The sequence below is a fragment of the Anopheles merus genome, chromosome 2R, assembly GCF_017562075.2.
Source record: "Anopheles merus strain MAF chromosome 2R, AmerM5.1, whole genome shotgun sequence".
In the NCBI taxonomy this organism is placed as follows: Eukaryota; Metazoa; Arthropoda; class Insecta; order Diptera; family Culicidae; genus Anopheles; species Anopheles merus.
This window is the reverse complement of record NC_054082.1, coordinates 18,201,641-18,217,564: the sequence shown is the minus strand read 5'-3', so window position 1 is coordinate 18,217,564 and position 15,924 is coordinate 18,201,641. Positions and strand designations below refer to the sequence as shown.

The following is a 15,924-nucleotide window of genomic DNA, read 5'->3' as shown; positions in this document are numbered from 1 at the left end:
GTGGTGCGCCTGTGGTCCATAGTGCAAGTTCGCTCTTAATGTATAACGTATTGCCTACATTTAGGAGTATTATTTGAAATTGCTTGCAAAGTGCTCGTTAGGCAAACAATAATTACTCTGAGTTTTAACGTTATTCCAACGTGCTACTCTTTTCGATCGCAATTACTAAAAGACAACGACATGTGTTTTCCATTCCCACGATATAAAACAAGTAAAGAACAGCTTTTGCCATCCGGTGGCGCACAGAACGTTTGAATGTTTTGGCGTAGCGCACATATGTGTTTATCAATCAATCGATAAGATAGCGCTTTCCGCTAGTGCGTGATGGCATTGCTGCGAACGTTGTAATGAGCTGAGAAAGCTGCCTGCTTGACTGTCGTGGTGTAAGCCACGCCGACCCCACCACCATTCTGACCGTGGTGGTGGTGTGTGACTCGTTGCATTTTATCAGTTGTAATGTACACTGAGCCACGACGACGACGACGACGACGTGGTTGTAAGTAAGGCTGGCATTGCTATTTTCGGGCAGAAAACAACTGCGCCTTGCAAGATGGATAGCTATTTGGGTTTAGCACAGAGCAAGGTGAAGCCGCGTAGCTTGGTGGACGGATTTTCAAACCGAACGGCCACAATCAAAAAGAGGTAAGCGGGTATGAAGGGGGCATATGGTGGCATGGATGGTTTACTGACGCAATGACTCGGCGTGACTCATCCGGTGTGCGTTTCCGCTGCCCTCTTTTTCAGACCACCACGCCCCACAGGATACCCAACAACGGCTTCCAGGGTAAGTGCTCTTCGCTCGTTTCGAGCAGGTTAACATCGCCCCACAGTTGCGCCAACACACTTGAGCCTATTCGCTCTCTTTACAGCCCATATCGACCTCCTCGATTGTGATAGACAGTGCCGCCCAGTTTCGTTATCTACAGGAAGAGCATCTAGCGCTGCTGGAGCGGTACAAAAAGCTGGAAGATAGCTACACCGCGCTGCAAGGCGAGTACGCGAAGGTAAAGTCCGACAACGAGCGGCTGCAGGGCGCGTACGAGGAGCTGCAGGAAAGCTACAACAGCGTCACGGCGAAAAATTTCAACGCCGGCAAACTGCTGGTCTACTTGAAGCTGAAGCGCCGCACCGATAAGGAAACGCTGGAGAAGCGCAACATAATCAAGAGTAAGCAAGACTTTGGCGGCATCCGGGAATGCGTGTGTGGGTGTGTGGTGCTAGTGTGTGGGCTTTGTGTACTGAGTGCTTGTTTTAACCATTTCCGTGTCCCAACATGCGCAGATGAAGCTTGCTTCAACACCTACCTGCAGGATGTCGTTATGCTCGATCAGCACCCGCGCATACCGCGGGTCGTGCACGAGTGCATCGCGGTGCTGGAAGCGAACGACAAGTTCATGAGAAGCCCGGGCCTGTACCGGGTGTCGGGCGATCACAACGCGATCCAGAACCTGCGGTACGACATCAACGCGAACAACTACAAGCGGCTGCGCAAGCAAAAGTCGCCCCACGAGGTGTGCGGCATACTGAAGCTGTTCCTGCGCGAGCTGAAGGATCCGCTGATATCGCTCGAAACGTGCGCCAAGTATCTGCCGGATGTGATACAGATGAGTGAGTGTAGTTTGGGAAGGAAAATTGTGACCACGTGCGTTGAGTAAAACATTTGAATTATTCCATTTTGTCACCCCCAGAAACCAATACGCGATTAAAAATTAAGCAATTGATCGGCAGCCTAGATGAGGTCCGGCAAAACACGCTCAAAGTGCTCATGAAACATCTGCGAAGGTAAGAATCCGACCATTGGAAAGGGAGAGTGTCGCGATTACAAGTATGTCCGATTTGTAAATCCACAGTGTGGCGGCCATTGAGGAAAACGAGGTGGACAGTTTCAGCCTGGGCCTGCTGTTTAGCTCGCTCATCTTCAACGAAACGCTGGCCGACGTGTGTCCGGTAAAGTTTCAAAAGCTGACTGCCGTACCGCGCGAATGCATCATCGCAATGATGGAGGATTACGATGCTATCTTTGAATAAATGACAATTTAATTTGAAAAATCGAAAACACGTTTCTACAGTATCGTTCACCGATTGGCCAGTGTTATTCCGTCTCTTTTCTCCGCACTATGGGTCCATAAAAAGAAGTAGATAAGTATTGTGACGACATTAATAATGAAAATGAATTGCACTTTAACGGTCTGTTATTTTCGTACGCTTATCACGCTCAACAGCACGCTTCAAAAACGGCGTGAAGGAACGCATGCTTTGTTTGAATGCGCGAGAAGAAGCTGTACCGGTGTGTGTGTGTGTTAATGCATTGGTAAACGGTTTCCATAGCACCACTACACACTCACACTCGTCGGGCTGATTTGTTTATCTTTCTGTGTTGCTCGCTCCGGTTGGCATTTGTTGTTTTGGTTTGGTACCGTTCGGAAGATGTTCTACTGGGCGGTGGTGCTGGGCGTGATTGCCACCCTGCTGGCCGCGCTGGACTGGAAGTATAAGTCGTACGAACATTTGCCCGGTCCTAGACGGTGGCCGTTCATCGGTAACGTCGTGTCTTTCCTCGGTGCCGGACCCGTAGGTAAGCAAAGGTCGTTCGCTGTAAGACCCGGCTGTAGACGATTAGCTTATCAGTGTTTTGTTTTCTCTTCCGTTGTTTTTGTTTGCAGAAATATTTGATCAACTTATCGCATTCGCCTCCACGCACGGGAAGGTGTACAAGCTGGACTTTTTCTACGACTACACCATCATTTATTCGTCGCCGGAAGCAGCTGAGGTAGGAGAAGGCGTTCTTTGAACGAAGCGCGTGCCTTTTAGAATAGTTTAACTGACGAATAATTTCATTCTTTTAGGCCATTCTAACATCGCCCGCATTCACCGCCAAATCGCAAGACTACGACAAGGTGTCGGAATGGATCGGGAACGGGTTGCTGATATCGCGCGACCAGAAATGGTTCACCCACCGGAAGGTCATCACGCCCGGGTTTCATTTCAAGATATTGGAAAACTTTGTGCCCGTCTTCAACCGGCAGGCGGAAGCGTTCTGTGCCAAGCTGGAAACGCTGACCGGCCGGTCCGCCGACGCGGTGAACGTGTTTCCCGAGCTGAAGCTGCTGACGCTGGGCATTATCTGCGAGACGGCAATGGGCGTTGGGATGGACGGGGAGGGCCAAAGCACCCAGCAGGCGTACTACACGCAGATCGTGGAAGAGCTAAGCTCCATCCTGTACTGGCGGATGTTCAATGTGTTCGTTAACATCGACGCAGTGTTCCGGCTGACTCGCACCAGCCGGCGTTTCGATGAGCTGGTGAAAAAGTCGTGGCAATTTACGCTCGGTATGATCGAGAGAAGGCGTAAGATGAATGAGCTCGAGGCGCCGGTTGAGGTGCGGAAGGAAGAGGAGGAGGAAACGTTTGGCAAGCGGAAACGTGCACTGCTGGACACGCTGCTGGAGGCTCGCATCGATGGGAAGCCCTTGACGGATGAGGAAATTCGCGAAGAGGTGGACACGTTCACGTTTGCGGTAAGGCTGTTTGATAAGAGGGATTGTGAGATATCTTAATTTAATTTTTTATATATTTTTACACTCACTTAGGGACATGATACGACAGCCTCGGCCATGACGTTCATTCTGTACAACGTAGCAAAGCATCCCGAGATCCAGGAGAGGGTGTACCAAGAGATTGTGAATGAAATTGGCGCAGACTTTTGCGAGCTTTCCCTGAGGTGAGTACCGTATTTAAACCTTTCCAATCGTTTCGGATGAAAATATTGCCATTTGCTTGCACACTTTAAGCACGCTTAACAATCTCCACTACATGGAGCTGGTCATCAAGGAGTCGCTACGGCTGTTCCCACCCGTCCCGGTGATAGCGCGCATCGCCACGGAAGATACGGAACTGCTGGCGGAGCGTATCACACGCGGCACCAGTGTGGCGATCGATATCTATACCATGCACCATAGCGACGACTACTTTCCCGACGCGGAACGATTCGATCCGGACCGGTTCGAGGGGGCACGCGACGCGCAGACGTTCAACCCGTACACGTACATTCCGTTCAGTGCCGGCAGCCGGAACTGCATCGGCCAAAAGTTTGCCCAGTACGAGCTGAAAAGCACGCTGGTGAAGCTGCTGCAGCGGTTTCAGGTCCGGCTGGCGGATGCAAGCTACGTGCCGATACTGAAGGCGGAGATCGTTCTAAAGCCGGCGGAAGGGTTGCCGTTGCGGTTTATCAAAAGGCGAGTTTAGAATGTGTTTGTTTGTTTGTTTGTAGATTGTTTTATTGTTTTTTTTTGTGTGTGTAGTGTGTGTTAAAATTAAAATAGAATGTTCCATTTGAGGTGGTAGAAGTCTTGTGGAAGACAGGACTTCTATAACTAGAATTGAAGTGCAGTGGAGATCGTCAAAAGGTGATTTAAAGCTAACAAGCAACAGTGATTTTCTGTAACTGTACTCAAACTTTGTAGACAATCATACGTCTATTAAGATTGTCAATGAAACTATCACAATAACCTGCCACCGGTGAATACGTTAATAAAAGTTCGTTTAGTAGGGAAGGGCTTAGCCAGTAAAGCTTTACAGCTGGATGGTTTTGCGTTCCAAAAACCGTAGCTTCATCCCGTTGACCGGTTTCAGCACCAGTTCCATCTTCATTTTCGGCACAAAATCCGGATCCGGCAGCTCGACCTTGCACTGGCGCAGTATCTTAACCAGTGCCGTCTTCAGCTCGTTCAATGCAAACTTTTGTCCTGAAAGTATTTCCAAAACATCAATTAAGCTGGGCTAATAGAGTTGTGCTTCAACTCCACTCACCGATACAATTCCGGCTGCCGGCACTGAAGGGAATGTACGCGAAGGGGTTCCGTTTCGTTTCACCGTCCGCGAACCGCTCGGGCCGGAACTGGTCCGGTTCGGGGAAGTACTCCGCATTGTGGTGCAGCATGTACGTCCCGAACACGATCGTCGAACCCTTCTCGAGCCGAACGCCACCCTGCGTAGTGTCGTGATCGATGTGCCGCGAATAGTACGGAACCGGGGGGAACATTCGCAGCGACTCCTTGATCACCTGCTCGAGGTACTTCAGGTTGTTAACGCGCTGCTGGGTGACCGGTTCGCCGTCCGGCAGTTCGGCGACGATTTCCTCGTACACGCGCTGCTGCACGTCGGGATGCTTGGCACACGCGTACAGGATGAAGGTGATGGCGCTGGATGTAGTGTCGTGGCCCTGTGGAAGACATGTGTGTGTGATGTCACAAAAGGCAGTGTATGGATGTGCTGAGCTATACGCCCTTCAACCTACCGCAAACATGAAGTTGTTCACCTGGCTGTAGACTTCCTCGTCGCTAAACGAACGGCCGGTAATATCCGAGCGCAACAGTATGTCCAGCAACGAAAGGCGCCCCTTTTCCGGCCTGGTAGTATCCGATGTGCCCGCTGCTAGCAGCTCCGCGCGACGCTGCTTGATGACCGACGTGGTAAACTCTCGATTGATCTGTAACGACTTCCGGTAGGTTTGGTAGTGCTTCGTCAGCCGGAAGGTCCAGTCGGAGAAGCCCATCGCGTTGTACATCCGCCAGAACGTGATGTGCGTAAGGCTGCGGAAGGAAACTGTGCAGAAAGCGAACTCGGTTGTGCTGTTGCGTCCATTTACTTACTCGGAAACGGCACGTACGTAGTCGGAGTCTTCCAGCTGCGCCCGGCACCGTACGCCCATCGACGTCTCGAGGATGACGTCAAGCGTGTAGAGCTTCACCATGGCAAAGATGTCAACCGTAGCGCCCCCGGCATCGAGCAGCTTGCGCACCAGCACGTCCGCCTGCTCCTCAAACACCGGCACGTAGGTGTCGAGAATCTTGAAATGGAACGCACCGGTCAGTGCGCGGCGGTTCGAGAACCAAGTGTTGCCGTAGTCGAGCAGGATGCCGTTGCCGAGCCATTCCTGGAGGATGTCGTAGTCCATCGATTTTCGGTTGAACTCATTGGATGAGATGATTTGCTAAGCGAGGGAGAGAGAGAGAGAGAATCAAAGAATCAAGAAATCCGTATAATGATTGGAGAATAATAATCGATGGGAGTAGTCGATACCAACCTCGATATCGTGCGGTGAGGAAAATATGATCCAAACTTTGTTGAGCATATCGAGCCGCACGATCGTTCCATAGCGTTGAAAGTATTCCATAAGTTTTTCGAAAAACACTAAAAGAAGGGGGAACAAAATGCATCGTGCGTTAGTACAACCCATTTGGAACGTCGATCGTATACGATCAACACACCTTGCGTATCGTATCGCACCAGCTCCAGCGTGTTGCCCAAGAGAAAGTTTACCGGTGGTCCGGGCAAGTGGCCAACGGTACGGTACACCTTGTAGCGGAAAGCGACAAAGCGCAGCACGAGAACGCACAACGCAATTAACAACGCGTACACGAGCATGGTGAAGCGGGCCCGAATCTAACAGTCTCACACCACCCTCTCGGGGAAGGTATGTTTCAGCTACCGCGTTAGAACAATGACTGAGGTGCCAGAATAGAGAATAGAGGTTTGCCAGAATAGTCAGTCCCGAACAGGTTCCCGACGGTACCCGAACAGGCTTTTGCTTCCTTTTCCTATCAGCACATACACACGGCGCGTTTGACAAGGGGCTAACCATCCCCTGGTGGTGGTGGTGGTTGTCGCGGTGTACCTCGATCATACAATCGTGAATGTAGCTTTTTTTGGTTGATGTTTGTAATATGTGCACACATGTGAGTGTGTAGCATCGAAAGCTCGTTAGAAATTATCTCAACCGCAATAGGTTGAAGCAATGTTGCGCTGATGCTACGATCATTAGCGAGGAGGCTCCAATGACACTATCACACGCAAAGGTTTTTGTACGGCGCCGGCAGCGATACTTTTGTTTAGTTTCCGGATTCTAAACGACACGTAAACCATATAACAGCTTTGCAAACGATCATTAAACCGAGTGTACAGTTTTTTTTGTGAGTGTACTCATTCTGCACTGCATGATCGATGTTCAGGTTAGCGGAGACTTGTATGCCCTACAGACGATGACTGCTTTATTCGCGTCCAACGTTGCTTGAAAATGCCATGCTAGTAGAATTTTAATGTGAATAATTTAAACAGTTAATTAAAAAATAATTAAAAATATCTTACCTCATCCATGAAAACAAGTTTTATAAATACGCAATTACATTTAAGCATTAGGGTGGATGAAATGTTGTCAATTGCGTGAATTAACACTTGGTTAGCAGCGTTACAGCATTAAATCAATAGGCTATTTACATACAGCAGGATTTCATTGCTATTTAAAACCAGTTGGTTGTGAGATGTTATCGCACACTTGATATTTGCACCGTTTTTGAAACCAAGGGTCAAATAGGCTAGATATGAGGTAGCCGTAAGCACAAGCACACTTAACAATGGGGCAGTTGGATTGCCGTCATACAGAGGAAAGCTTTCGTGAGATTATGAGAATGAGTGCTAGAGTGTTGATAATTCATATAGAGACGTTCGAGGGCTAGAAATATGCGTAGATTTCAGTTCCTTACAGCCATACTTTCCGAAGAATCCGTGTTGGTCTGTCCGTTCCTAGCAGCATCGAGTGATGCACATTGAACGGTTCGTACGACTTTCTTCGCTATAAATTATAAAATGGGTAATTTCTGTATAAATTATAAATTATCTCATATGCAGTCGTTTTAATTACAAGTATGGTGATGAAAGCAATTAATAAACTTTTAATGAGTGCCGGAAAATACAGATCAAGTTACTCAAAAGTTTGCTGTTTTAAAGAGTTCTCCAGCGGATCTACCTCAATCATGCAGCTGCAGCACCTATAGCATGACATTAACATGATTTTATTTATTAAATGTTGAGAACCCCTATCTACTGCACTTAATGTGCCACTGAGTTATCGCCCTGATAACGTGAGTATCGCTTAATACTTGGTTGGATCACTCCACAGGTTCTTTTTCTTTCTCAGCCACTAGCCCTGGTGGAATCATTTTAAATAAATAAGTAACGAATATATTATCAATTACACATTATTGATATTGAATTGTTGAGGTTTAAAGTAAAAAAAACCCCTTTATTAATTCCAATAAAATCCCTGAAGTAAACTTTATGGAATGTAAGAACACATGCGGGCTGAAGATCTCCAAAGCATGTGATAACACAATGATCTATTCCAATTTGGGTTCTCTGCAACACACTCAGAATGGCAACACACAGATGTCATGCTTTATGGCGATTTTTTGTTTCTTCGGCAAAAAACCGGAAATTTCAGTTGAGTTCGTTAGCGATAAGGTTTAAAAAATCAGAATAGAAATTATTCGTTGGATTTTTTTGTGTGTGAATGTTTAGCTCTACTGGACGCGATGTGAGGTTCAAGGTGTACGAGTTTTTTAAAAGTAACTGTCGACTATAGAATCATTCTGTGGTGGTATAAACGTGATTCGAAACGCTCTTTCGGTTTTTTATGTATTATATTTTTTTCATACTAGTTTTTGTATTCTCTTTTTAGTGCCATACTCTTATCGTTCTTTTGTTTCATTCTTGTTTCTCAAAATATTTCTCGAATAATGTGTTTCTTTAAACATAACATTAATGATAAATTAGTGCTCAACAATTAGAATTTTTGAATATATAAAACATAATACTCATATCATAATGTTCATTCATTGAATACAATTTTCTAAACTTTTAAAATGTAATTCGTAGTTTACCTTAGCACAGTAAGTACATGATTCGAAGGCACATGGTATTATGTTTGGCTCACCTTTAATTACCGTAACTCAGATAATGACTGTCAAGTTGTGCTTATAATGCAAGAAATAATGCAATTTCCCGTAATTCATCCAATCATGACGCTGCTTGCGTATTGTTTCGATACTGGCTGTTTTACAGATAGATAGTTGTAAACAGATATAGATTAGTTGAATTTTCCATAATTTTTTCCAGTAAAGCACAAACACACTCAAACATATAGCGCACGCGATAAGAACATTTGCGCTAGAGAATGTGTTTCACAAACAGCCCGAGAAAACCCAACCGAACGAGCGTGGTATAGAACCGGCAGAGAAGCAAAAAAAAAAAGAGTACATTTTACTACTCCCAACCACTGTTCCACTACTCTCCAGCAACTGTCAACCGTACGCGTCTGTGGTCTGTGTTTGTGGTGTGTTACCACCTGTGTGAGGGTGCCGATTAAAACCCTCGCGAATCATTCGGCCTCCCGAGCACCCTCTACGATCGGGCGTTGATCAACGCGCGCGCGCGCACACGTTCTTTGTGTTGCTCGGGAGGGTTGATTCTCGCAGTCGATGGGGTGGTGTGGGTCTTTTCTTTTTTCGGTTGCCATCCCGGCCAACCCCCACCACAATCGTAACATCTCACACACACATACGCGCGCCCATTGGACCGCGTTGAGATGACACGACGCTCCGGTCCGGTGTAGCGCGCGGTTCCCGATGGAGACGCACTGCGGCATCGTGTCAGTGACGATCGTGTGTCGCACCGTACGACTGTGACTCGGCAGCGGAATTTGCGCTACACGGAAACGCAAGCCGAACATGTGGCCAATCATTGTGAGCGGTACGGCGCTGCTGCTGTCGATCGCAATCTGGTGGACGGTGGCGAACTTTGGCAGTGCGCTGCGGTACGCCGGCAAACTTGGCGGCCCGGTAGCGTACCCGCTGGTAGGGAATGGGTTTCTGTTTATCAACAAAACACCAGCCGGTAAGTGAGGTCACCGTTGCAGTGTGTGTGTGATTGGTTTTTGTATAAAAAAAACGTGAATCAAAACAAACCAAAACAAATTACAGAATTCCTGCAACTGCTCGGCCGCCTGATCGCACAGTACGGCAAATGCTTGCGTGTTTGGCTCGGTACGCAGCTGATCGTGCTCATTACCGATCCGAAGGACATCGAGGTGAGTCGGTCGCTTTCTGTGTGTTGTATGTGGGTCGGGATAGGAACGGGCCAAGCTAAAAGGGCAAAAACGGTACAAACAATTCGGTGCAAATGGTGGTGTACGCTTTGTTTTGTGCAAGCGCAAACAAATCGATCGCGTAAATCGAACGCGCATTGCCAACGATGTGAATGATCGCGCGCAAATTGTTGTCGCCTCTAACGGGGTGTGTTGACGAGCACAGAGATGGGCACAACTTACTTAGTTTACTTTCCACGTCACGCAGTGGTGTTAGAAAATGAAAGCGTAAGCAGTATTTGCATTGCAAACGTTTGTGCACCAAAGTGATGATGCACCGCAACTGCAAACAACACAGTGATGTAATGTAATGTGCAGTCTCTACTGCATTGAGTGCATTGTAGCAGGATCTGATAAGGTGGAAAAACATGGAAAACTGGTTTTTTAGCGCTCAAATTATGATAATTTTTGCCTGCCTTGCAAACGGTTTCGTAAGCGCCGGTAAATTGTGAGAGTTTTTTCCGATGCAAATCGATTGTTCTCACGTCTTTTGGTGAGGTATTTCAAACAAGTTCAGCACTGTAACGGTTGTAGTACAGCTAATTTTAAGTACCGCCAGCTCGTAGCATTATCTAATTGTATCGCGCTCTCATCCAGATCCTTCTGAGCAGCCCAAAGTACATCGAAAAGTCGAGCGAGTACGACTTTGTGCGGCCATGGCTGGGCGAAGGTTTGCTGATCAGCAGCGGGCGCAAATGGCAGACGCACCGGAAGATCATTACCCCAACGTTTCACTTCAAAATACTGGAAGAGTTTATGGACATCTTCGACCAGCAGGGCAACACGTTCGTCGACATACTGCATCTGTTTGCCAAGTCGGGCGAAACGTTCGATGTGTTTCCGCTGGTGACGCTGTGCGCGCTGGACGTGATATGCGGTAAGTTGGCGGCAAAAGGGGAATTGGTTCATTTTGGAAGCTGATGGCTCTTATTCTCCGTATCACAAATATATTGCAGAATCGGCCATGGGCACTAAGGTGAATGCGCAGATGAACTCGGAATCGGAGTACGTGAAGGCGGTTAAAGAGTTGAGTACTATTTGCAAGGGTCGCAGGGAGACCACTCGGGACCGGTGGTAATCACACTCCTTATCTGCTTGATGGGCTTTTGCAGGATTACCAATCTGATACAGCTGCGTATCTACGACTTTGTGATACGGTACGAGTTCTTCTTCCGCCTGTCGGCCAACCGGCGAAGGCAACGGAAAGCCCTGGCCATCCTGCACGGGTACACTGACAGTGTGATCCGAACCAGACGCCAGGAGCTGAACGATCGTGGTGCCGGTCATGATGATGTGCCGGAGGAGGATGTGCTTGGTCGTAAGAAGCGTATGGCCTTTCTGGATATGTTGCTCCAGTCGACGGTTGATGGGCGTCCGCTGACCGATCTGGAAATACGTGAGGAGGTCGATACGTTCATGTTCGAGGGGCACGATACGACGACGTCCGCTATTAGCTTCATGCTGCACAGTTTGGCCCAAAACCCGGACGTCCAGGAGAAAGCGTTCAACGAGGTGCGCAATATCGTTGGCGATGATCGCAAGCAGCCGGTTACCATGGCGATGCTGAACGATATGCACTACTTGGATCTGGTGATCAAGGAGACGCTTCGGCTGTACCCGTCGGTGCCACTGTTTGGCAGGAAAATGTTGCAGAATACGGAAATTAGTAAGACATTTTTGGCTACATTATGATACGCTTAATTGTAATGATAATTTACCGTAACACACTGCACACTTTCAGATGGTAAAATATTTCCCGCCGGCAGCAACGTGATAGTGCTGCCGTTCTTTATGGGCCGCGATCCGGACTGTTTTGCCAATCCGGAGAAGTTCGATCCGGAACGGTTCAACGTGGAACGGTCGGCCGAGAAGACGAACCCTTACCAGTACATTCCGTTCAGTGCCGGGCCGCGCAACTGCATCGGACAGAAGTTTGCCGTAACGGAGCTGAAGAGTTTGGTGAGCAAGGTGTTGCGCAACTACCAGCTGCTTCCACCGGAACAGGTGCGCGAGGAAACGTTCATTGCGGAGCTAATCCTGCGCCCGGAGCACGGCATACCGATAAGGGTTAAGCAACGGGTGTACTAACGGTGCCAACCTGTACTTCCTTTTATTGTACTTTAATGAAATTATTAAGAGAAAAAAAAACGAAAAAGCATAGGGAATAATAGCATACAGGTACTTACAGAAGAAGCAATACATTGAAGGGAAGGGTGTAATAAGCTTTGACATGGCATTCGACTTTTTTTTGCTCTCTATGTTTGTAGGGTGTAATGTGCGACCACATTTGTGTAGCAGCTAAGTAAACTATGTGCTTATAGATGTACATAAAGATTAAATAAAAAGGTATCACATTTATAACATACTCAACTTGAACTTCTTGGTGGTTTCAGCGGGTGGATGAGTCGTGCGCTTGATCTTGACCGATTCTAGATGATCCATTTTCCCCGGTTTTAGGTTATCGCTTTATCAAAAGTAGGCTAAGGGCAGTGGCGATTTGCTGCAGCAAACTGCAACCGTTGAACGTTCTCACAGTGATAAGGAAGCCGACGCTGTGTAGAATATGCTGACAAGAAGAACAAAAAATGATGCAACTGCGATTACTTCATTATGGTTTTTTGCTTGAGCGTCAACGACAATAAGGTTGCCGCAATGCAATTAGATACTTATAAAGCAACTTAATACTGGTACGGGACCAACAACAAAGCATCATTACATAAAACAATTAAACGTCTCTCAATCTCGACCAACAACGGCCGCACACCGAGTGTTGAGGTAATGGCCTCTAACACAGTGAACCTGAACTTCGCCGCAGCAGGGACCTAGAATCAGTAGCGCCACTTCCTACCGAGCGCCACAAACCGGTAGACCTTCCTATACTGCACACTACCTCAACCTCAACCGACCTACCGAGAGCCCGTGAGCGCGTGTGTAGGTAGGCAAGCGCAACTGCAACTGCGCACACGATCCGAGGCGCACCGAGCCATCCGTCGGCAGGATGTCAAGTTCAGCCCCCATTACCCGAACGCCTGCACTGCGTTAGATCTAGTGCTGCGGAATAAATGGCAATGGCTGCCGCTGGTCGGCAGTGGCTCAGTGGCTGATTAGAAGCCAAAGGAGCAACGTGCAACGTGCTGCAGTGTTACGCAAACAAAACAAAGAAAAAAAAAACGTTACGAGAATGGTGTACTCCACGCTAGTGGTCCTGCTGGCACTGGGCAGCCTGGCCGTGGTCTATCTGTACCGGCGGTTTGGCGAGATGCTGAAGCACACCGGCAAGCTGGGTGGCCCACCGGCCTATCCGATCCTCGGGAATGGGTTAATGTTTCTCAACAAATCGCCCGCTGGTAAGGCTTTGGATTGGGGGTTTTGTTCTGAACAGTGATTGTTGGTAATTGTTTACAACTCCCGGTACGCTTTCGTTGTTTCAGCTTTTCTACGGATCATTGGGGAGTTGTTACAGCGGTACGGGGACTGCTTTCGCGTTTGGCTCGGTACCCAGCTGGTGATCGTGATGGGCGATCCAAAGGATATTGAGGTAGGTGTGGGCAAGGTTCTAGCCTTGCCCGGCCCGGTTGCTGCAAGTAGTGTAGTGTGGGAAGTGGACAGTGGATGCAGTTGTGACGGTGGCTGCACATTTGAAAACCGCTCGGAGCATGTCGTCAACCCTGGCAGGCGAGCGTTGCATGATCATCACATGCTGGTGGTGGTGGTGGTGCAAGTTTAGTGCGAAAATAATACGACGGCAAACACAAGTGCATGGTGGAATTGGCCGTGAATCTGAAACTCAATGTCATGGTGGCGACGGCTGGATTCCGGTTCGTGTTTGTGGTTTGAGCACGGTGCACGGAGAGTGGAGAGTAGCTAATTAATCACGCAGAATGTACGGTGATGAAATGTGTTTTTTTGCGAGCTAGATCATTGCCAGCTAGTGCGACATGAGAAGTAGTGTTTTTGTGTTATGCTTCATTGAACATCGTTCATACACAATAATTGATAGTGAGTGGGAAAAATGGCTTGCAAAAACGCCAAAGGATGTTATTACGTTCGGACGTGAAGCATTGTTATTATTTTTAAAGCGTTATCTAAGTAAAAGTGATCTCAAGCTAAGAGCCCCCAAAATGGTACCGTTTTGTGACGCACGCTCCAATTGAATCCTTCTTCCAGGTACTGCTGAGCAGTCCGAAGTATATCGACAAATCGACCGAGTACGACTTCATCCGACCCTGGCTGGGCGAGGGTTTGCTCACAAGCCGTGGCCGCAAATGGCACACCCACCGGAAGGTGATCACGCCGACGTTTCACTTCAAAATACTGGAACAGTTTGTGGAGATATTCGATCGGCAGAGCAGCACGTTCATCAAGGTGCTGGAACCGTTTGCCGCGTCGGGCAATTCGTTCGACATCTTCCCGCAGGTGACACTGTGCGCGTTGGATGTGATATGTGGTAAGGTGGTGATGGTTGATGGAATGTGTCTGTTTTATTGATTGAATTGAAATTGTGTTCCGTTTTGAATTGTTTCTTTCCACTAAACACAGAGTCAGCTATGGGAACGAAGGTGAATGCACAGATCAACTCTACTTCCGACTATGTGCTAGCAGTAAAGGAGTAAGAAAATGCGGCCAAAACTCAACCAAACATATGTGATGAACCGTGTGCCTTCTTCACTCCACAGGATCACGAATCTCATTCAGCTGAGATTTTACGATTTTCTCATCCGGTATGACATTTTCTTCCGCCTATCCGCGAACGCTCGCAAGCAAAGGAAGGTGCTGCAGGTGCTGCACAGCTACACGGACAGTGTGATCAAGGGCCGGCGTCAGCAGCTCGCAAGCATACAGCAAAGTGGTGCACAGGAAGAGGCAAGCGATCAGGATCTGGGCATCAAGAAGCGGATGGCCTTTCTGGACATGCTGCTCCAGTCGACGATCGATGGCCGTCCGCTGACCGATCTCGAGATACGCGAGGAGGTGGACACGTTCATGTTCGAGGGGCACGATACGACGACGTCTGCGATAAGCTTCTTGCTGCACAGTTTGGCCCAAAACCCAACCATACAGGAGAAGGTGTTCGATGAGGTGAGGAACGTGGTGGGCGATGATCGTACGCGTCCGGTCACTATGGCGATGCTGAACGACATGCGCTACTTGGATCTCGTGATCAAGGAGACGCTTCGGCTGTACCCGTCGGTGCCAATGATTGGAAGGAAGATGCAGGAAACGGCCGAAATCAGTAAGCATGCCACGAACGTTAAGTAGCGTTGGTTGATTAACACCATATTCAATCGTTTTTGCAGATGGAAAGATCATCCCAGCCGGTGCCAATCTGATCATTATGCCGTTCTTCCTTGGCCGTGAGGCACGCTACTTCCCCGAGCCGGAGAAGTTCGATCCGGAACGGTTCAACGTGGAACGATCGGCCGAAAAAACGAACCCTTACCAGTACATTCCGTTCAGTGCTGGACCGCGCAACTGCATCGGACAGAAGTTTGCCGTGGCTGAGCTGAAGAGTTTGGTGAGCAAAGTGTTGCGCCATTACGAGATTTTACCACCGATCGGGAAGCAGGACGAATCGTTCATTGCGGAACTAATCCTGCGACCGGAGCATGGTGTGTTTGTGCGGTTGAAGCCGCGGGTGTACTAGGGAGGGGAAGACACAAGACATAATCTGCGTATGTGATATGTACAGCTAAGGGAAGTTGTTGGCGTGATAAAAAGCTTTTGATTTGATTGTTACTGTTGCATTTTGTGGTGCGAATAGAGGAAGAGTAAACATTTTAATAAAGTTTTGAAATTCATTGTTTATTGTTATTGTAAAAAAATATGGAAAAATATCATTTTTCATCAAATTGATCTGTTTGAACAACCTTTATTGCCATTCATCGATGATTAAACTCAAATGATCGACTGAAAATGTAAATGTAATAATTTTTATAAAATATACA

General features: G+C 47.9%; 3 protein-coding genes across 3 annotated transcripts; 2 read left to right on the top strand and 1 right to left on the bottom strand.

Annotated features, from left to right (window-relative positions):
• The first annotated feature begins 16 nt into the window (after positions 1-16).
• On the top strand, positions 17-4,247 carry LOC121590409 (cytochrome P450 4d2-like). The gene is made up of 11 exons (XM_041910065.1): positions 17-642; positions 745-784; positions 870-1,167; positions 1,282-1,608; positions 1,689-1,782; positions 1,851-1,968; positions 2,428-2,575; positions 2,664-2,770; positions 2,847-3,518; positions 3,591-3,721; positions 3,792-4,247. The coding sequence occupies exons 1-11, from the start codon at positions 551-553 to the stop codon at positions 4,243-4,245; spliced, it is 2,481 nt and encodes an 826-aa protein (XP_041765999.1). The 5' UTR covers positions 17-550; the 3' UTR covers positions 4,246-4,247.
• Positions 4,248-4,572: 325 nt separating this feature from the next.
• Positions 4,573-6,701, bottom strand: LOC121590407 (cytochrome P450 4d2-like). Its single transcript, XM_041910064.1, has 6 exons — positions 6,270-6,701; positions 6,086-6,192; positions 5,652-5,992; positions 5,297-5,591; positions 4,810-5,221; positions 4,573-4,745 (listed from the first exon to the last, which is right to left on the bottom strand). The coding sequence occupies exons 1-6, from the start codon at positions 6,424-6,426 to the stop codon at positions 4,573-4,575; spliced, it is 1,485 nt and encodes a 494-aa protein (XP_041765998.1). The 5' UTR covers positions 6,427-6,701.
• A 2,119-nt stretch (positions 6,702-8,820) lies between these two features.
• Positions 8,821-15,809, top strand: LOC121590253. Its single transcript, XM_041909736.1, has 12 exons — positions 8,821-9,729; positions 9,816-9,922; positions 10,577-10,856; positions 10,936-11,005; positions 11,092-11,645; positions 11,721-12,058; positions 13,029-13,326; positions 13,411-13,517; positions 14,147-14,426; positions 14,519-14,588; positions 14,656-15,212; positions 15,277-15,809. The coding sequence occupies exons 1-12, from the start codon at positions 9,564-9,566 to the stop codon at positions 15,621-15,623; spliced, it is 3,174 nt and encodes a 1,057-aa protein (XP_041765670.1). The 5' UTR covers positions 8,821-9,563; the 3' UTR covers positions 15,624-15,809.
• The last annotated feature ends 115 nt before the right edge of the window (positions 15,810-15,924 follow it).

What these genes read in the sequence shown, in the direction of transcription:
- LOC121590407 (XM_041910064.1), bottom strand. Translation starts at nt 6,426, where the DNA reads ATGCTCGTGTACGCGTTGTTAATTGCGTTGTGCGTTCTCGTGCTGCGC. An exon ending in CCTCACCGCACGATATCGAG is followed by an intron (nt 5,993 to 6,085) that starts GTTGGTATCGAC and finishes TCCCTCGCTTAG; the next exon opens with CAAATCATCTCATCCAATGA. An exon ending in TGAACAACTTCATGTTTGCG is followed by an intron (nt 5,222 to 5,296) that starts GTAGGTTGAAGG and finishes TGTCTTCCACAG; the next exon opens with GGCCACGACACTACATCCAG.
- LOC121590253 (XM_041909736.1), top strand. Translation starts at nt 9,564, where the DNA reads ATGTGGCCAATCATTGTGAGCGGTACGGCGCTGCTGCTGTCGATCGCA. An exon ending in TATGTGCTAGCAGTAAAGGA is followed by an intron (nt 14,589 to 14,655) that starts GTAAGAAAATGC and finishes TTCACTCCACAG; the next exon opens with GATCACGAATCTCATTCAGC. An exon ending in GCAGGAAACGGCCGAAATCA is followed by an intron (nt 15,213 to 15,276) that starts GTAAGCATGCCA and finishes TCGTTTTTGCAG; the next exon opens with ATGGAAAGATCATCCCAGCC.
- LOC121590409 (XM_041910065.1), top strand. Translation starts at nt 551, where the DNA reads ATGGATAGCTATTTGGGTTTAGCACAGAGCAAGGTGAAGCCGCGTAGC. An exon ending in GAAGCGCAACATAATCAAGA is followed by an intron (nt 1,168 to 1,281) that starts GTAAGCAAGACT and finishes CAACATGCGCAG; the next exon opens with ATGAAGCTTGCTTCAACACC. An exon ending in TAAAGTTTCAAAAGCTGACT is followed by an intron (nt 1,969 to 2,427) that starts GCCGTACCGCGC and finishes ACCGTTCGGAAG; the next exon opens with ATGTTCTACTGGGCGGTGGT.